At 40.7% G+C, this 19,752-nt stretch overlaps 1 protein-coding gene across 1 annotated transcript in view; it reads left to right on the forward strand.

The window, feature by feature from the left end:
• Positions 1-19,752, forward strand: part of TNFSF13B (TNF superfamily member 13b) — a 32,942-nt gene that overhangs the window by 9,982 nt on the left and 3,208 nt on the right. Inside the window, exons 3-5 of the mRNA XM_028087380.2 lie at positions 6,704-6,760; positions 18,009-18,121; positions 18,203-18,353. Of these exons, the coding sequence (XP_027943181.1) occupies positions 6,704-6,760; positions 18,009-18,121; positions 18,203-18,353 (321 nt within the window). The remainder of the gene's footprint in view (positions 1-6,703; positions 6,761-18,008; positions 18,122-18,202; positions 18,354-19,752) is intronic.

The following is a 19,752-nucleotide window of genomic DNA, read 5'->3' on the forward strand; positions in this document are numbered from 1 at the left end:
ATAAAAAGTGACTGAGCCTAGGGAGGGAGACAGTAATAGAAACAATTAGGATGTATAGTGAGATGTTATTTCAGTAGATGTGGGCACAAAGTGTAGTGGGATCCAATATTTAGCTGGAAGGATGAGGGGAACTTGATGTTTGGTCTGAGCCCTGAGGGATGGATGGGTTTCACTAGATGCCAAGGCGGGAATATGTAGCCAAGGGAATGGCAGACACGCCGTCACGGTTGGAGCTCCCGTTCTGCGAGGGGTGGGGGTGCTGAAGTCCTGGGGTCATGAAGGTAGACTTGGGTTTTGTGTACAGGGGAAACCCACTGAAGGAGTTAGAAACATTAGAAGGACAAGATAAAATTCAGGTTTAGGAAGGTCAATCTGGAGGAAACACAAGCAGTGGAGTAGAAATGGCAGAAAAGAGAAGAGGCACAGCTTGGTGGGCAAGTGCAATTGTCCAGAGCAGTGAGGGTGGAGGTCTAAATGTGGCTGCCATGCGCGTCTTGTCCTGGTTTATTATCCTGCCCCTGTCTCTGTCTGTCTGTCTCTCCCTCCTTCAGCCATACTTGCCATGTCCCTCCAACCTCAGCCTTTGTGTATACTCATGACAATTTCGTCTGGAATGTTCCTACCCCCTTCTTTCTTTTGACTTTAGTTTAAGCATCCCATTCCGAGAAACCTTCCTGATCTCTCTTGCAACTTCAATTCTGTATTTGTGATGCTGATTCATACTTGTTCTCCATGGGGGTAGGGATGCTCCAAGGGGGTAGGGATTGTGTCTCCTCTGTTTCTTTTCGTTTTCCTTTGCTATCCAGAGGACAACACATGACCTAAATTTAGTGTTCAGTAAAATTATTGAATGAGATAAATGACAGAATCCAAATTGAGCAAAGGTTGAAAATTCAAACCATTAGAACTGGGTTATTTGCCGGGTTTCAAGATTGCAGAGGAAGGAACTGGGCATGTTTACAGAGTGTCTCGGTTGGGCAGCTCAGAGGGTAGTTATAGCCAGTAAGAGAAAACAGAGAGTGAGAGGTGAGTGTGTGTGTGGAAGATAAAGAAATAGATTTGGGTCATGTTGAATTTGAATTATCACTGTGACATCCAGACAGAAGTGTCCAAGGGGAGGTCAAAGGTGTAAGAGCCAATTGTTCAATTCTCTGGTAGCTTTCTTCAAGCGTTCAGATATATTTCTATCTTGGTTTTCACCTTCCTTGACTTCAAGTATGTTTGCATGTTGTGTCATGAAGTTAATTTTCCTCACTGGTAAGTTACTGCTATCCAGTGCTTTCTGAGTGTACGCCATTAATAATGAGAAATATTCTAATGTAATGCATAAAAGTCATGGCAAAAGAAAAAAAATAACATGTCCCATGGAGATGGTAATGCAACTACAAAATTAAATTAAAATAGTTCATCAATTATAAAATGAAATAACTTAGGAAGATGGCATTTTGTTTTCCTGGGTTTTGTTTTGTTTGTATTTTTACTCTTGGTGTTTATGAGGCAAGGCAAAGGGCTACCATTTTACATATCCTACAGTGCTTTAGACATAGAAGATACTCACATTATGAGTGGTGCATGACAATATCCAGTTAGTGCTTAGGACTCTGCACATACTCTCTCTCTCTTTCTCTCTCTCTCTCTCTCTCACACACACACACACAAACACACCTTCCATTCAGATATCTTTCTTTACTCCTATTGACTATTGTGATTTCTATATTATTTTATCAACCTCTTTCCAAAACCCCCAAAACCAGCCCCCCTTTGGTACTGCCTCAAGGCCATAGTAATGCTACCATCTTTCTGAATTATCCAGAATTGAAAATTTGTTTTCATTATTAGTTTTTAATTCTTCAGACACATTCATTAGTCATAAACCTTTAATTTTTTTCCCACAATTTACCTTGGATGCTCTATTTATGTAATTGCTTCTGGGATCAAATAATCCTTATATTATATTTACTACCAGTCAACAGCTGAACCTTTGCTTTCGTTCTCTCTGCATGGCAATTGATTCTACACAAGAACGCATGTATGACCTTTCTAAAGCACAACATGTATCGGGGGGCCCCCTCTCAAGATTAAAAATTCCTAATTTTTAAAAAATTTTCTGGTACATCAAATACATACTTCTCAATTTAGCTCTCTAGAAATACTTTTAAAACTCCATTAACTCATATTGGCAAACTGTTTATCACTGGTCAAATAAAACTCTATAATCCAGTTTTTTACCCCTAAATTCGTGTATTCCCATTCCAGTAGAAATGTTTATCCCAAAATCATGCTTTCTTCAATTTCTTCATAAATCTATGTCCCTCATTAGGTCAAAATGTAGATCTTTATGGGATTTCTCCTAGACTTTTCTAGCCCCTGATTATTCAAAACTAGTTCAAGAAAAATCAAACTGCATTTCTCATGACTTCCATATACTGAATGGTAAGGTATACAGAAATAGGAGATTGGCATCGCCTTCAAAAACTCTGGTGCAGTAAAATAAGAAGACAGAAGGACGAAGAAAGAGACCCAGGAAAATGCAGGAAGGACATCTCATCCAGACTAAAGAGCTTGGGAGTAGCTTTAATGAGATAAGTAAGAAGGACTACCAAGAACGAGTAGGTGTGCATCATATGGATGGGGCAGATGTGATGGGAAAAGCTCTGTGTTTCCACTGGAGTTACGTGTAATCTACAATAATTGCATTATTTGTGGTAGTTTATATTAGGTTGAGCTTTGTTGAAATAACGTACAATAAACCCAACTCCAGTTTGAAAACGTTTAGTTCAAATACAGAAAATAATACAGCAGATACTAGCAATCCCATAAACATTCAAATCCCTTTTTCTAATTAAATGGTGTTTGAATGTAATATAAGTGTCGAACTTCAACAGATGGCTTTCAAATTCAAAATGTTTTCCTTATGGAAAATATTTAAATGGTGTTCTGTGAGGTTGGCTGGATTTTATTATATCAAATATGGAGCAAGAGCAAATTATTTTTGTTCTAAAAACTCTTATTTTAGGAATTCTCTTTTGTAAACTATTTTTGCCATCAGTATAATATTTTTGTTTTAGAAATATTTTACAGGGGCACTTGGGTGGTTCAGTCAGTTAAGTGTCTGCCTTTGACTCAGGTCATGATCCTGGGGTCCTGGGATGGAGCCCTACATTGGGCTCCCTGCTCAGCGGGGAGCCTGCCTCTCCCTCTGCCGCTCCCCCTGCTTGTGCTTTCTCTCTCTAATAAAAAAAAATAGAAATATTTTACACAAACTTTAATGTTATGAATAAATATTAAGCTGTAAATTTGTACTTACCAAGATTAATTATCCTTTTTTCACACATTATTCTAATATAAAAAAATAGATATATATAGAAATATGTGTGTCCCCATCAGACACAGAAAGGTTTTAACACATGCTATCGTGTTGTTTAGTTAAAAAGATAACTTATTCTCAGACTCTCCAAATTCCCTTCAGTTGTAGTAGAGGGAAGGTTGTACGCAAGACTTTTGAAAACCAAATACAATTGATGAACATTATAATTGTTGCCAGCATTGTGTTTCTTACATTAGACTGTGCATTCTCAAAACTCTCATGGCTGGCTGCCTATGCCACTCGGAGATATGAAAAAGCAGTGTTGCTATCTTGACTGACTTTTTGTGAGCAATAATCTATACTTTAAGATCAGATCTCTGTTGAACCGGAAAGTCTTAAAGGATTGTACTAGAGATAAGATGATAATGGACATCAGATTTCCTAAAACGGAAGAAAGTGAAAGAGGTAAACAGCACTGCTGAGGTTGATGGGACCTAAGCAGCATCTCATGAAGCCAGAGTGGGCAGTCCTCAAGCTTATTTCCAGCAACACTCCTTCAAAAGCCCAGTGACTTTCTCTGGAATAAGAAAAATTAATGAATAGCACTGGCTTCAGCAAGTATAATTCAAACACTATTATCGAACTTTTATTTTAATAATCCACTTTCCTTTCTGAAGAGTATTTCTTGAAATACACTTTTCTCCACGTAGTGTATTTTCTTCTAAAAGTTTATTTCTGCTACTACATGATGGAATAGATTTATTGTTTTTTTTAACATGTAGGTTGTAGCCAACTCCAGTGGGACTGCAGAGATTAAAATTTGGATGTTTTCTTATCCGTTTAGTAGTATCAAGGCTCACTCTAGGGAAATCTCTTTCTCTAAATAGAATGTGTAAGTCTCCTATGGGGTGTTGGGTAAATGGTCAAGGAAAGGGTTCATTGAAATTGTGAGTAACATCTTACAGTTTTTCTTGTTTCTCTTTATCAAGTTCATTTGGCCTTCACAGCCTTCTAGTGCCCTTCCTTTATGTGCCCGGTTTATTGGGTTCAATACTGTGAAGAACAATAATGCTAGCACCTCCCACTATAATAGCCAAGATTGATCTTGCAAGTATTGTGGGCCAGGAATAGTTCTAAATATGCCACATGCATTATCTCATTTAATCTCTGTATGCACGTGCACATACAGCCCAGGAAAGAGGGAACATTTGGAAATTTAACCTTTTTGTCAACATCCTCTTCTGTGTGAAGGGAAGATTCGAGGTTCCCATGCTCTGCTTGAGCCTTGCATCCCTCACAGAGCTTATCACGATGCCCTGTGAGCAGTAATTCCTCAAGAAGTGTTTGTGGGAAGGATAGGAGCATGTTTAAGGTAGGGCTGGTAGAGCTACTTGAGATAACTGCCCCCGCTCTTTAGACTCTCTCTCTGCTGTGGGTGTTTTGTTTCTCCTTTCTTTCACGCCGTCCTTATTCACGACCCTTCTGTCTCTTAATGATGCTTTTACATATTTTTGGTGGCAGAAGGTCTGCCATAGTAACAGCACTAATGAGTCACATTTTCCCTGTGGCACAGACATGGCCATCGTGGTTTTGCAGATAAACCAAAGAATCACGGAGTCGTCCAGAATGTTCTGCTCCTATTGAAATGATCAGATAAATGTAAAAATATGTTAGAAAAGTTTCAGAGTTATAAAGGAATTGCAGCTTTTTAAAAAAGATCTTGTATGAGAGAGAGAGAAAGCACATGCACAAACAGGGGGTATGGGGCAGAGGCAGAGGGAGAAGCAGACTCCCCAGTGAGTAGGGAGCCCCACGCGGGGCTCGATCCCAGAACCCTGGGATCATGACCTGAGCCAAAGACCTACGCTTCACCAACTGAGCCACCCAGGCGCCCCAAGAATTGCAGCTTTTAACATTATATTCCCACTTTGAAATACCAAGGGGGAACTTCTTAACAGATTTTCTGATGTGCTCACTCCCTGCAGCAGTATTCTTTGAAGGACTGTGTGTCTGCACAGCTTGGGAATAGCTTGTAACTATTACATGTTATTAGGTGCTATGCTATAAGTATTAGAACTCAGAACGTTTTCAATTAATAAGGGAAGCAGAAATTCACTGTGTCAAACTCTTAAAATGTGAACATAGAGAGGCATGTTTTTAAAGTACTACTTCAACTCTGAATAAAATACTTGCTAGATAATAAGAGATCTCGACTAATATTTTCTTAATTTAAAATAGGCACACTTAAATTGCTTTGTCATATTTTCCATGGATATTTACTGCTCTTTTCCCCATAGACAGTGTTCTCGTTTTGCTTTCACCTGGAGGCATCTGTCCTTACTTAACAGAATAGTTCTCTGTTTCCTTGAATGCTATCTGGAATATCGTACATGTGTTATGTGATGCAAATTGATGCTTCCCAGAAGCTTTACTGATTATGCGGTTTCAGGGAAATCTCCCATTTTATTTTTAAAGATGCTCTCTCTCTCTTCTCTTCTTGGTCCAAAATATTTTACCCAAAGCCTGACTTTGGCTCTGGAGTGAAATAGGCGTGGCTTCAGTTCTGGCCCCATCACTTTCCGCCACAGGCCCCGAAACAAGCTGTTTACACTTGCCAGGACTTAGTTTCCCGTATGTAGTTTTGAGGAATTTTGTGAGATTGCCTGTATTTATATCTGCTCAGTAAATGTTAGCAATTGTTTTTATTTTCAGTAAGGGTAATTGTATTAGCAGTAACTGTGAGTTACTATTTAATGTTGGCTTTTTTTGTTTGTTTCTGTTTTTGTTTTTGTTTTTTTTTTGATAGAGAGAGAGTGGGGGTGAGGCGGGAAGGGGCAGAGGCAGAGGGAGAGGAAGAATCCCAAGCTGGGCGTGGAGCCTGATGCTCGGCTCGATCTCACGACCCTGAGACCGTGACCTGAGCCCAAATCGAGAGTCAGACGCTCAACCGACTGAGCCACCCAGTCGCCGCTTAATGTTAGGCTTTTTTTAAAAACAAAAAATCACTTTATAGTATTCTGATAGTTTGGCTTATACGTATGACAGACTTGAAAGACACATGATAATCACTAAATTCGCTTTCTGTCCAGGCATGACGCCTTAAGGCAAGTTAGGTTGAACTATCAGGATGATACACTTACCGTGTTTCAACAGCACGTAGAGTTTCTCTAAACAGAATTTCAAGTCCATGCTATATTTTAAGTTAAATTTATAATAAAAATCTGTGTGCAGATGTCATAAAGCAGTTTTAGAACAATGAGCAGGCTCTGGAGGAAGCATAATTGGTTCAGTGTTTCTGGAAGAACAGCTCTGTAGCTTTGTGCGGTGCGTTCAGGCATCTTACTTCCCTTACGGTTCCTCTTTAAGTAACTAAAAGGATGTATTTTTGCTTTTCAGTCACTCAAGACTGCTTGCAACTGATTGCAGACAGTGACACACCTACCATACGGAAAGGTAATAAGATCATCTCCCGCAACGTTTCGACTTACAGTTCAATCACTTGTAAGATTGTATTCAGACTTCATCTCAAATCAGCTGTCTGCCTCCAAACTTCTCAGAATCAGATGTAAAATAAGAAACTTCAATTTATTCAGAATGATCGGGGAATAAATACTTAGGCTAAGGTAATAATCTAACAAACAGAATTACCTTAGAGACACGAATACTTAGAGATTTAAAATAATTAGCATTTGATAAAATCAATACTAAGCCAAATTCAGTTTTTTTTTAATTTTTTAGAAATCATTTTGGCTTCTCAGTGACTCAAGATCATCTTCACAAATATTAATTGCCCTATTTTATTAGGTTTTATTTTTTCATTAGGTTTTAGAAATCATAATAGGATGAAGATGAAACTGAATGTACCATAAAGATTTTATATTATTAGTAAATATGTGCAAATGAATGTAACACTTTTATGATAATCCAATGTGAAATGATTGCTTTATATTTTGCATGTATTGGTTAAAGACATACAATGTTCTACTTACTGTGTGGGCCGTGGGGCTTAGCAAAGAATAAAATGTGTATTGTTCCTCACTTTCATGGAATTTACCTTTTGATGAGGGGAAACGGGAATAAAGCTAATGAACAAGTGAAATGTAGAATGATAAAATTAAGTGCTATGGGGAAAACTCCAGCAGGAGGGGGGCTAAGGAATGTCTGGGCTGTAAACCAGAACAGGGAGTTCACAAGTGTCAGAGGGTTAAGCTGGGGGCTGGAAATGGGGAAACAAGAAGGAGCCCAAAGGATGAATTTGGATGGGCCTTTATAATGAGTGCCAGGAGTGCTGTCTTGCATCTGTATTTTTCTAAGTGGTTTTAATTATCCCAAATGTAACATAAGTACTAAACTATTTGAAATTCTGTTATTATTTATTGCTCTGCATTTTCTGGAGTCTTATGTTTGCAACTTTAATAGGCAGCGGACTGTTTACTAAGAATTAAAATGAAGTCAGAAGAAGACCTTAAGGACCAAAGATAAAATTTTAAAAATATAACTTAGGAAAAGTTTGTTTTACACATTTGGCCAAAACAAAAATGCTGTCCGTCACAAAGAAAGATGAAGCTGCTACTTGATCGTGAATGTGAGTTGCACAGAGGATTGTGTGTGATCTTCCTGGTTGGTGGCTGCTCTCCACTGACTTTGGGGTGCTTATCTGCGTGCTTTGCCCCTGGGATGCATAGGTTAGTCTGGTGATGCCAGCAGGCCTTGAGCAGCACGGAACTGTTAGTGGGCCTGGGCATATTTTAGCACCACAACTTGCCTGCATCCCGCAAGGTCTGGTAGGTTGTGTTTCCATTTTCACTTGTCTCACGATGTTTTTAAATTTACTTTTCAATTTCATTTGACCCGTTAGTTGTTGAGGAGTGTGTTGCTTAATTTCCATGTAGTTTTGAATTTTCCTATTTTTCTCCTGTTACTGATTTCTAGTTTCATGTCACTGTGGTTGGAAAAGATACTTGATGTGATTTCAGTCTTCTTAAATCTGTTCAGATTTATTTTGTGCCCTAACACTTTTTTATTATGTTCAATTAGCCAACTTAAAATACATCATTAGTTTTTGATGTAGTGTTCAATGATTCATTAGTTGTGCCCTAACATTTTATTTATCCTGGAGAATTTTCTTTGTGCAGTTAGGAAGAACGCATATTCTGATACTGTAGGATAGAATATTCCATGTATATCTGTATGCATGTATATCTGGTCTGTAGTGTTGTTCAAGCACACTATTTCCTTATTGATTCTCTTTTGGATGACTTATCCATTATTGAAGGTAGGTATTTAATTCTCCTACTCTTATTGTCTTGCTGTCTATTTCTCCCTTCAAATCTGTTAATATTTTCTGTATACATTTAGGGGCTCCAATGTTGAGTGTGTGTGTATGTATATATATATACATATGTATATATACATACACACACACATATATATATATGAATGTATACATTTGTTATATCCTTTTGATGAATCAATCCACTTGTCATCATATAATAACTTCTTTGTCCCTTGTGACATTTTTTTACTTGAAGTCTATTTTGTTTAATGTAAGAATAGCTACTTCTTATCTCTTTTGTTTACCATTTGGATGAAATACTATTTTCCAGCCTTTCACTATGTGTGTCCTTAATGCTGAAGTGAGTTTTTTGTAGGCAGAATATGGTTGCATTTCGTTTTTCTTTCAATTCATTCAGCCACTCTATGCCTTTTGATTGGGGAATTTAATCCATTTACATTTAAAGTAATTATTGATAAGACTTATTATTTTCCTTTTGTTAATTGTTTTCTGGCTGCTTTATAGTTTCTTTGTTCTTTCTTCCTCTCTTGGTGTCTTCCTTTGTGGCTTGATTATTTTGTGTACTGATATGTTTTGATTCCTTTCTGTGTGTATTTTGGGTATCTACTACAGGTTTTTAAATTTGTGTTTACCATGACACTTACATAGAGCAACTTAGTTATAGTAGTCTGTTTTAAGCTGATAACTTAACTTTGATTTACATGTTTTTATAATGTGTCTATTAACAAACTACTGTAGTTATAATTCTTTTAATACTTTCGTCTTTTACTTTTATACTAGATTTCAGAGTGATCTATACTCATTATAGCCATTTCTTTCAGGTTTACTGGAGATTTGTTTTATCCCTTTGATTGTGTTGGATTTTCTTGATTCTTCACGTTCCTTGCGGAGCTGCTTTGTTGCCTATGAAGCTAACTCTCCTACTCCTCATGGACTGATTTTGACTGGGATACAATTTTACTGGTCAGCAGTGCTTGATATTAGCCACTGTAAGGCCTCCAGGAGCAAGGCCCCCTTTGCTTCCTCCCTCCCCTCCTGGAGGAAAAGAATCTGTTCTCTGCTTTTCCTCAATCGTGCAAAACAAAACAAAACAAACTACTGGCTATAAAAAAATGTCCTCCCCTTTTCTTTGTTTCTAACTGTCACAGGGACCAAGCTCTTTCGGTTGTTCAGCACAAAGTATGGGGTGAGATGGAAACCAGCCGCACAGAAGGCACTCTGAGAGGCCATGTGGCCAGGTGCACACTCAGATCTCACCATCCCTCCATGGGGGACATCACAGACAGAGGCTGTCTTTTTGGTGCTGACCGAGGCCTGTCTGGGGGAGGGACTGATGTGAATAAGTTGAAATTGTTCCTCTTACCTATATAAATGTGACTGCTTCTGAGTCTGTGCTTTACTACTTAGCTTCTACTTCTTAGCTGGATTCTGAATTTTTTTTCAAGGTTTTTGGCATTTTCAAGGTATTGTTAAATCAATGTTTCTGGGAGGGATGATGTGTAAGGTTTAGTACGCTGCACCTTGCTGACATAATCCTTCATTCATCCCACTGTCCTTTGTCTACACGGTTTCAAGTGAGAAATCAACTGTTAATATTATTGAGCATCCCTTGTACTGGCAGAATTGCTTCTCTCCTGCTGCTTTCAAGATTTTCTCCTTGTCCTTTCTTTCAACCACTTAATTATAATTCACCTTGGTATGGATCTCTTTGAGTTTATCCTTTTTATTTTTTTAAAGATTTTATTTATTTATTCGTCAGAGAGAGAGAGCACAAGCAGGGGGAGTGGCAGAGGGAGAAGCAGGCTCCCCACTGAGCAAGGAGCCCAATGCAGGACTCGATCCCAGGACCCTGAGATCATGACCTGAGCCAAAGGCAGACGCTTAACTGACTGAGCTACCCAGGCGTCCCTGAGTTTATCCTTTTTAGAATTCATTCAGCTTCCTGGATGTGTAGATGCATTCTTTCTTCAAAGTTAAGAAGAGTTTGGCCCTTATATCTTCAAATACTCTTTCTGCTCCTTTCTCTGCTCCTTCTGGGACTCCCATAATGCAAATGTTAGTCTGATTGAGGGTCCCCTATGTTTGGTTCACTTCCTTTCATTTCTTTTCTTTCTGCTCCTCAGACTGGATAATTTTAATTGTTCTATTTTCAAATTTGTGGATTCTGCCTTCTGCCTGCTTAATTTGCTCTGTAACCTCTCTACTGAATTTTTTAATTTAGCTATTTTACTTTTTAGCTCACAAGTTCTATTTGGTTCCTTTTTTAACAAAATGTTTTTATCTGTTTACTGATAGTGTCTGTTTGTATATACATAATTCTCCTAGTTTTCTTAGGTTCTTTGTGGTTTAAGGAGCATATTTAAAAGATATAAATCTTTGTCTAGTAAGTTCAATGTCCAGGTTTCCTCAGAAATGGTTTCTGCCAATTTCTTTTTTTTTTTTTCTGTGAAGGGGCCATAATTTTCTGTTTGTTTTGTGTGCTTTTGTCAGTCTGTTGTCCCTTCTTCCAGAAGCTGCAGGTAGTGTACATCTTTAAAGTTTTTGGTTGACTCCAGCCTGGGGATCTGCTCCTATCTGAAAGAAATCTCCAGACAGGAGCGCCTGGGGGGGTGCAATCAGTTAAGCATGGAACTCGTAGTTCCGCTCGGGTTGTGACCTCGGGGTCGTGGGATCAAGTTCCACATCGGGCTCTGCGCTTAGCGCAGAGTCTGCTTAAGACTCCCTCTCCCCCTCCCCCACTCTCGCTCTCTCTCTAAAATAAATAAATAAATATTTTTTTAAAAATGAAAAAAAAAATCTCCAGACAGGTCAAAATGCATAGCCACAGTGATTTGGGAACAAAGTAAGTATTATACCCACCAGCACCAGCAAGGCACCGCCTGGAACCCAGGCCATCATGTCCATAGCTGCTGCCATGCTGGAGAATGGGGGATGGTAAGTGAGGAAGCAAAAATCGAATACTTCCTTACTGAAATTTAACAGTCTTTTTCTTTTTTTATTAAGTACTCTCTTGGTTGCTGTAAGTTTTTTTATTAGATTTCATATATTCAAAGATGTTGATTCGGTAAGTTTTGCCAGCTTAAGTGCTATTTTGGTGGAGGAACTTATTCTATAAGCTTTTTACTTCGCCATTTTCCGTGACATCACTCTGACATCTATAATTACCTCTTTAGGGAATATCTACTGACCACTCTAGGCTAGAATAAAATTAATATGATTCCTCTTAATTCTCTGTATTCTTCTTGCCCCCCACTGTACACTTTTTGGGTGCTAATATATTTCTAAATGTTTATGTATGTACTGTTAAAATATTTATGTTTCTGTTCCTTATCTATCAACTTTAATACACAGCCTTGGAGCCCTAGGTATTACAAATGAGGCCATTGTCAATATTTTTCCTCCTCTACTTCTCTGTATTTGTAAATTTTATAATTTCTACATTGTCATGACATAAAACTGTTCCCTTCTTTTCTTTCAAACCATTCTCTTTATGTGCTTTGGTCTTGCTTGGTTTTACAGATAAATATATTCAATACCCATTGCAAGTGCTTTTACTGTGCTTTCCTCATTCATGTCTTAATTTCCTGAATTTCATTCTTGACTAGTTTACTCAAAATGGGCTCATGAGAAAAATGGTCACTAAGTTTTTGCATTGATAAAACTTTATCTTTGTAGTTTCTATACTTTAAGGACAGATGGCTAGATGCAAAATCCCATTTCCCCTTTCTTTACTTGAGTTGTAGGAATTTCTCCACTCTTCTTTGGCATTAAATGCACTTTGAAGAGAACTAAGGTAAGATAAATTTTTCTTCTTATGAGTGGCTTGACTTTCTTGCCTGATTATATAAAGAATTGTTTATTTACCTTAAGAAGTCAGTATTTATTTTGCTCTGTATCTCAGGGTTGACTGCTGTGGTAGGTAGCATAACAGCTCCCAAAGACGTCTACAACCTCATCCCTGAGACTTGTGAGTATTGTAGGTCACATGGGAAAGGGCACTTTGCAGATGTGATTAGGATAAGAAATGTGGGGCAACTACCCTGGCTGATCTGGGTGAGCCCAGGGTAATGACAAGCGTCCTTACAGAGTGAGTGGTTGGGTCCGAGTGAGAGAGGTGATGTGAGGATGAAAGTGAAGTTGGGAATGATGCAACCAGTGCCTGGGAAGATGGAGGAGGCCAGGAACCAAGGAAAGCAGGCAGACTGTAGGAGCCAGCAAAAGGCAAGGGATGGGCTTGGCAGCTTCCAGAAAGAACACAGACTTGCCAACACCTTGGTTTTTGCCCAGTGAGACTTCTCATGTTTAGAACCATGAGATAGTAAATGTGTGTTGTTTTAAGCCACTGAGTTTGTGGTAATTTGTTGCAGCAGCAACACAAAACTAATGAAGCTATATGGAATTGACTTCCCTGGCCCAGGGCACGCTTCCCTGTCTGTGGTTGCTCTGCTTGACTTTTTGTTGTGCTGGTTTTGTCTACCAGGGTTCCAATGACGTGTATGCTGGTAATTCTTGACCTGTCTTACAGGTCCTATATATTCGATAGTTCTCTCTCTATTTTTTTTTTCAAATTCTAAACTCTTTCCACCTTACTTTGTTTTGTGCAAAACCTGTTTCCCATTCTGAAACTTTTATTTTCATTTCAATGATTTTTTTCCTCCTCGTCTTCCACGTTCTTTTAGCCAACATGGACATTTCCTGGACTGTGAGCTTGTCAGAGATTTCTGTGGGCACATGAGGGTTTCTTCACCGTTAGGGAGTTGATTTTTGCTGGCTCTTTGTGAAGTTGGCCCCTGTCAGGACGGACCTGTCACTGTTTTCCTGGCTTCCCACACCCAGCCCCAGTGTGATCCCAGGGGCTTTTGGCAGCCCGTACAGCTACTCTGGAGAACGTGCATCTGTCTGCCTCTTTCACACGACCGAACAGGAGGTAAAAAAGGACAGACGTTATTTCCACAGTCGTGTTGATAGCGAAGTCTCTTGTTTATTTCTGCCTTGCCATCTAATTATTTCGTACAGGCAATAATGAAATTTACTTTTACTCTCCCAATAGAATTTGACACTTGATAACTCCCTTCTTGAAATATATGCTGCCCTTGGGTTATTTCTCTAATCATTTCCTTACTCTTTTGGCCACTTCTTTTTAAATTTCTTTGCAAATTACTCTATAATGTATCTCCCCAGTATAGATGTTCTTCAGTCCTCTGATGTAGTCTTATTCTCTTTTCTTTCTTCTTATTTCTTTGGCATTCTTAAATACTCCTATGTTGTCCCTTATCATGTATGTGCTGATGGTTTAAGTGTAGATCTTTAGCCCAAACCACTTAGCTCCAAGCCTACATACCCCCCTGTCTATTTAACACCTCTTTCTTTACAACTTGGTGGAATCTCAGCCTGGACTGTAGGACTTGTCCCCAAATTTCCTCCTATTTCAGTGAGTGTGATGATTGTGTCCCCGGTTGTTTCAGGCAGAATTTTGGAGTCAAGAATGACATTCTTGACTGGTCGCTCTGACTCAGTACATCACTCTCAAACTCTATCAGTTATTCCCCATGAACATAACCTGAATTAATCTATCCCCCTTCATGCCCGTCTCACCATCCTCTTACAGAACCCCATCATCTCTCCCCTTGGCTGGTTTCCTTGGCCCCCATTCTTGTCTGGTAGCCACAGAGTGACATTTCTAAAGCAGAATAATCATTTCTGTCCCTGCTCACAGCCCAGCAGGGGCTTCCGAAGGCCCTTTGTATGGCTCAGCCCCCATGGCCCTGCCTGGCTGCCTGTGCTCCCTCCTGATCCCCCTGTTCTGCCCCAGCTACAGAATCAAACCTGTCATAACTGTGGATCTCCATGCCAAACAGCACTTGTTTTATACAAGAAATTATTGCTTCTTGAGTTGGTTAATATAATCCGCCTTTTAAAAAAGCATTATCAATATCTTATCCCCTAAAACTATTTCCAACAGCTGTGTGATGATAAGATTAAAAAATCAAGAGAAGCAACCAAATACAATAGTACGATAGCTGTGATTGACCATTGCTCTCTGTAGTGAGTTTTCAGTTACTGAGGGAGGTAACACCGGAAGTATGAATGTTTGCAAGGAAATCTATCCATAAAGTAGAATAGAAAACAAGTATTAATGAAATATATCTGAGTTTTCTTTCTTTCTTTTTTTTTTTTTTTGGTTCAAGATTTAATTGGGCATTTTATTTTTTTTCAATTTTTAAAATTTATATTCAATTTACATCATTAGTTTTTGATGTAGTGTTCAGTGATTCGTTAGTTGCATATAACACCCAGTGCTCGTCATTATCTGATTTTTCTATAAAATGTTGTCAACAGAAAGTTTATGTTTTCACATAAGTCAGATCAGGAAAGAGCTACTCTTTTTAAGAGCAGACACTTTCAAGTATACATGTAAATTATTTTCACGTTAGTACTGGCATTCTGTTGATTTAATTTCACATATTATTGTAGTTTTCAGAAACATTTAAATGCATCAAGTATTTACAGCTCAGTGGAGCTGGGAAATTCGGGCTTTATACACTGCAGCACATCTGTGTTTTAGCTGTGGACTAACAAAGATAAGCAGTAATACTCTTGGAGTTTACTTACAAATTCTCAAGTATTTATTGGTGGTGATGCGTTCTAGTTTAGAAAAGCATCCTATGGAATAGGCACTTCATGCGTATTTTCTTGTCAGCATTTATCCATAGTCTAATTAGCGTGCTAAAAATCTAAGTAAGTTTTAAGATGTAGAAACATGTTATAATATTTATGCTTAAGTTTATAATTACTTTAGCTTTTAATGTATTGTTTCGTCGATTTAAGATTCACTCAGCACATACTCACTGAGCACAGATGCTGTATAGGGCTGTGTTCTTGGCATTTGACCTCATGCAGTGTAACTTGTGGGCGCATGCACGCACGTACATGTGCGCGCACGCGCGTGTGTGTAACGTGTATGTGCAGGGGGCAGAAATACAGACAGTACATAAAAACCAGTAACGATGGACTGTCTCTAGTAAGAATATTTCCAGCAAGATAGGACGAAATGCCAAAAGAAAATGTCAAGAGAACAAAAGAATATATGCCTAGTAACTACTTGTTTTTCTTTCTATTCTGACAATGCAGCAGTGAAATTTGGTAAAAACCAGCTCACTAATTCTATAGATGTGCGTATGGTGTAAAGAAATAGGAAATCGACTTAAGGTATTGAAAAAAAAAAGTTTAGTCAATAAACATCTCCAGCCAGAATATAAGCAAGCAGTTTTGGAAACGTGCGTTTTCCTTTACCTTGAGAGTACATACTACCTCTGTGGTGATGTTCCATCTCGCACAGTTCCAGCAACCAGCTCATAAAATGCTTTTAAAAATAAATTAATAAATAATACGAAGCTTTTGAAACACAATGAGATGTTTGTGGGCAACTACATAGGACACCCCCACTTTGAATTTGTTTATGTTTAAAGTTGAGGTAGTTAATTCAGTGACTATTCAGTCTGCCGTCGGCCAGCCATCATTTCAGGCCCTGGGAAATAGCAGACGACTAGACTTCGGGGGTGCCTGGACCCGGAGAGGTCCGAATCTCAGACGTGTGCTGTTTGGAAGGGAGAAAAGGCACGCCTGGGTCAGAGCATCCGGCCAGTGTCCTCACGAGCACGGGAGCGGCCCTCTTTCCTTATCAATTGTGTTTTACAGTAATAATAACACGATAAGTCATTCTTCCTCATATTTTGGTCACTCTTCATTTAAAAGTGCCTTGAGCACATGATCTCCTTTAAACAAATGTCAGATGACGGATCATGAGCTTGCCTCTGTGACTTGTCACTGAGGAGACCTTTCCTCCAGGGACTGTCCCCTTGCAGCGTGGCCCCGGGGGCTTTCATCCAGCAGAGCTGGGTGATCAGGCCTGCCGAATCCTGGGGGGGCCCGCCTCCCCATAGGAGACGGAGGTGCGTCCTGAGAGCACCCAAGAGGCGGGAAGGGAGCCTTGTGTCCACAGGCACCCGTGGTTCCTTTCGTGGTCTCCCTCACAGCCACCCGCCCTCCGCCTATGGACTTGCCGACTTGGAGGGCTGCTGTAGGGGACGGAACTCAGATTCACAGTGTCCTCGGGTCCTTTACTTCTCCGAAGCGTCCTGAAAATAGGGGGTCTTGTCTTATACTCTTCCCTCAGTCCTATTCAGAAAAGGTTCAGACGTGATGGGTTTGCCTTGGGGGAGCGAGCTGAAGCAGGCACGTTCCTTCAGCAGTTGTATTCATGAGTCTGAAAGCATCACCAACCACCACATCCTACAGTGCTACCCCCGTTGCAAAAATCCACAGGGAAATTGTTCTTTAAACTCAGTCCAGGACAAGTTGTTCTGCTCTGAGCTTGTGGCATATTGTCCTGAGTTCTATTATTTCCCTTTTTGCTATGACCAAGGTGAAGCCTGGGGACACGTGTGGTCCAGCACTACCAATTATAAGGGAACATTTTTTAGACTATTTTAGACCACAGTTTCATTTCACTATTCTCTCCTTATATTACCACTTCCCTAATCTTTTCACTTGGTTTATGCCATTTTATTTATAACTCCTGCGTTCTTAACCTAGCCTCAGGGTTCACCGTTTACTCCAGTATTTTTACACGATGGTGAGAAATCCAGTGAATTTAACGCTGTGAATTCACGGGAGAGGAGTATATAACCTTCCTCACGGGTGTTTGTCCCAGAGTATGTGTTCGGCGCGGAGACTGGGTCCCCTCCTGCCCACCCATTTCTGTAACCACCAGCAGTTCTGTGCCCCCTTCCTCGGGCTCATGCGCTCGGCAGCTCCCCCGTCACTCCCCAGGGGCATCTGAGGGGTCACAGAGGAGAATTTGTGTGCTGACCAGTAACGGCTTCAACTTGAATGTCACAGACGAGTCCTGCCGAGTTCCTTGACCCTGTCCAGTAGAGACAGTGTCTTGGTCACTCCCTCGCTGCCCCTAAGCGTTATTCTGGTGCCTTCTGGGGAGGGGGCTTCTTCCCCTCCTTCCCCTCCTTCCCCCGTGCCCTTCGCTAAACTGTCCCCATCCTAACTCCCTCCTATCCGGGAACCAAAGGAAAACCAGAAAATCTCCGTCATTCAGAGACATTTGGTCCATTTGGTCCTATGCAGACCAGGCTTTCTGGTGAACATGGCTGAAACGCACACAAGACTCGAAGAAAACACAGACATTTCTTAGGACGTGCTTGCCCTCGGGTCCCCGAGGGGCGCGGGGGGTCATGTGCGAACCACGGCTGAAACACCAGTGGAGCGTCCTGATTGGTCTCCTCTGCCTCTTTTTTTGAAGATGAAATTCCCTAAGTTTCAGACTCGGGTTTAGCCACTGAGCAGAGGTGAAAAACTGCTCTTCTCTCAAGCCTTCTGTCTTTGTCACAGGAGCATACACGTTCGTTCCGTGGCTGCTGAGCTTTAAAAGAGGAAGAGCCTTGGAGGAGAAGGAAAATAAAATAGTGGTGAAAGAAACCGGTTACTTCTTTATATACGGTCAGGTAGGTTCCCCCCACTGCTCCCTCTGTCCTGGGTCTCGTTGCCCTGCTCCCTTCTGACCAGCATCTTTGTTTGTTCCCCAGGTTTTATACACCGATAACACCTTTGCCATGGGACACCTAATACAGAGGAAAAAAGTCCACGTCTTTGGGGACGAATTGAGTCTGGTGACTTTGTTCCGATGTATTCAAAATATGCCTGAAACACTACCCAATAATTCCTGTTATTCAGCTGGTAAATAACAGTTCTGTATAAATAGACAGAAAGACATTCCTCGATATACCGCGTGGTGTTTATTCTCTGGAAGGATGAGCTAGTTCGTTTGAGTCGAAACGGATAAAATCATGACTAATGGTTTTATCGTTCTTCGGTAGATAATACCGTGTAAGAACACAGGGAATGACTGCCATGTGCCAGGCATCCTAGTCTGTACCTGACCTGGGCTCCTTCGTATGATCCCCCTGTTTAAGGGAGGCGGCATCCGAGGCACAGAGAGGTAGCACACCTTGTTCCAGATGGCACAGCTTCCAAGTTCCAGAACTTGGATCACACCAACCGGTCCGACCCCAGAGTGTGAGCCCCCAAAGCTTTTTTGTTTGTGTTTTTGTTTTACGTGCTGCTGAAGACATGCCCTTGACTGGATCGAGCGTCCAGTCAGGTTGCCCAGAGGCTTTCTCGCCTTCTCCTTCAGGTGACGTCTGGTGCACAAGGACCGGACAGGTGACCTTGAGATGGAAACGAGCAGGAGCAAGGCTCCTTCGGCTCAGGGTCAGTGAAGTTGCGGAGAGAAGAGAAGGAGAAAGGGAGGGCTTTGTTCACTTCAGCTCTTTGGGCTATAATTGCCAACATAGTCTTTATTTTATTTTGAGGGTAAATTCATCAAAGCTGGTGTTAGGGGGGAAAAAAACCATATTTGCCTCTAGCACATTTATTCCTGTCTGGTGACTTTGACAAATCCATTGAGAACCCTGGGGAATGTCTTCAGTTCCAGACAGTTCCCTGAAACACAGGCATGGGGCCTGGCCGCCTCCTCCGAAACCCTAAGTTTTGAAGGCGTTTGCTACCAAGTGCACAATCACTCAATCAGGAAGGAAGGAAAATCGGAGACGATTGTCACTGTGGACCCGTGGCCATGAACAGCTGTAAGGGGATAATGAGGAAGTGTGTTGAATTGAAACGCCCTCATTTTCATAAAGAGATGTTCCCCTGCACACAGCAATAACCAGTATCCTGGCGTTGCAGAAAACCCACAGAACAGCGCGGCTGCCCCCGTCTGTACTGAGTCCAGACTCAGCAGTACTTACAGGGGCCGTGCTGGTCATTGCCCCTCCGTGTTCATGCTCTCGGCCACACTTCCCAGGGGCCTCGCCTTTTAAGACTAATTCACTAGACCTGAAATCTGTGTTTCAGTGCCGTAGCTTAGTGTTAGGTATGAGAACCGTTCTCCAGGACATTCCAGGTTTGCAATTCTCATCTGCTCTAGCGCCAGTCTGCTTAAAACCATTAAAGGCTACCTAATTATTAGTACATAAGAGCATGCAGTGCTCCCGTACATAATAACCTGGAAGAAAATGCAAATGGTCCATTTGAGGAGCCCAGCATAACACCAAGCATTGCCCTTATGCAAAGCTGG

Source organism: Eumetopias jubatus, unplaced genomic scaffold, assembly GCF_037043125.1.
Source record: "Eumetopias jubatus isolate StellerSeaLion01/CBP00866 unplaced genomic scaffold, mEumJub1_p1.0 scaffold_3, whole genome shotgun sequence".
NCBI classification, from domain to species: Eukaryota; Metazoa; Chordata; class Mammalia; order Carnivora; family Otariidae; genus Eumetopias; species Eumetopias jubatus.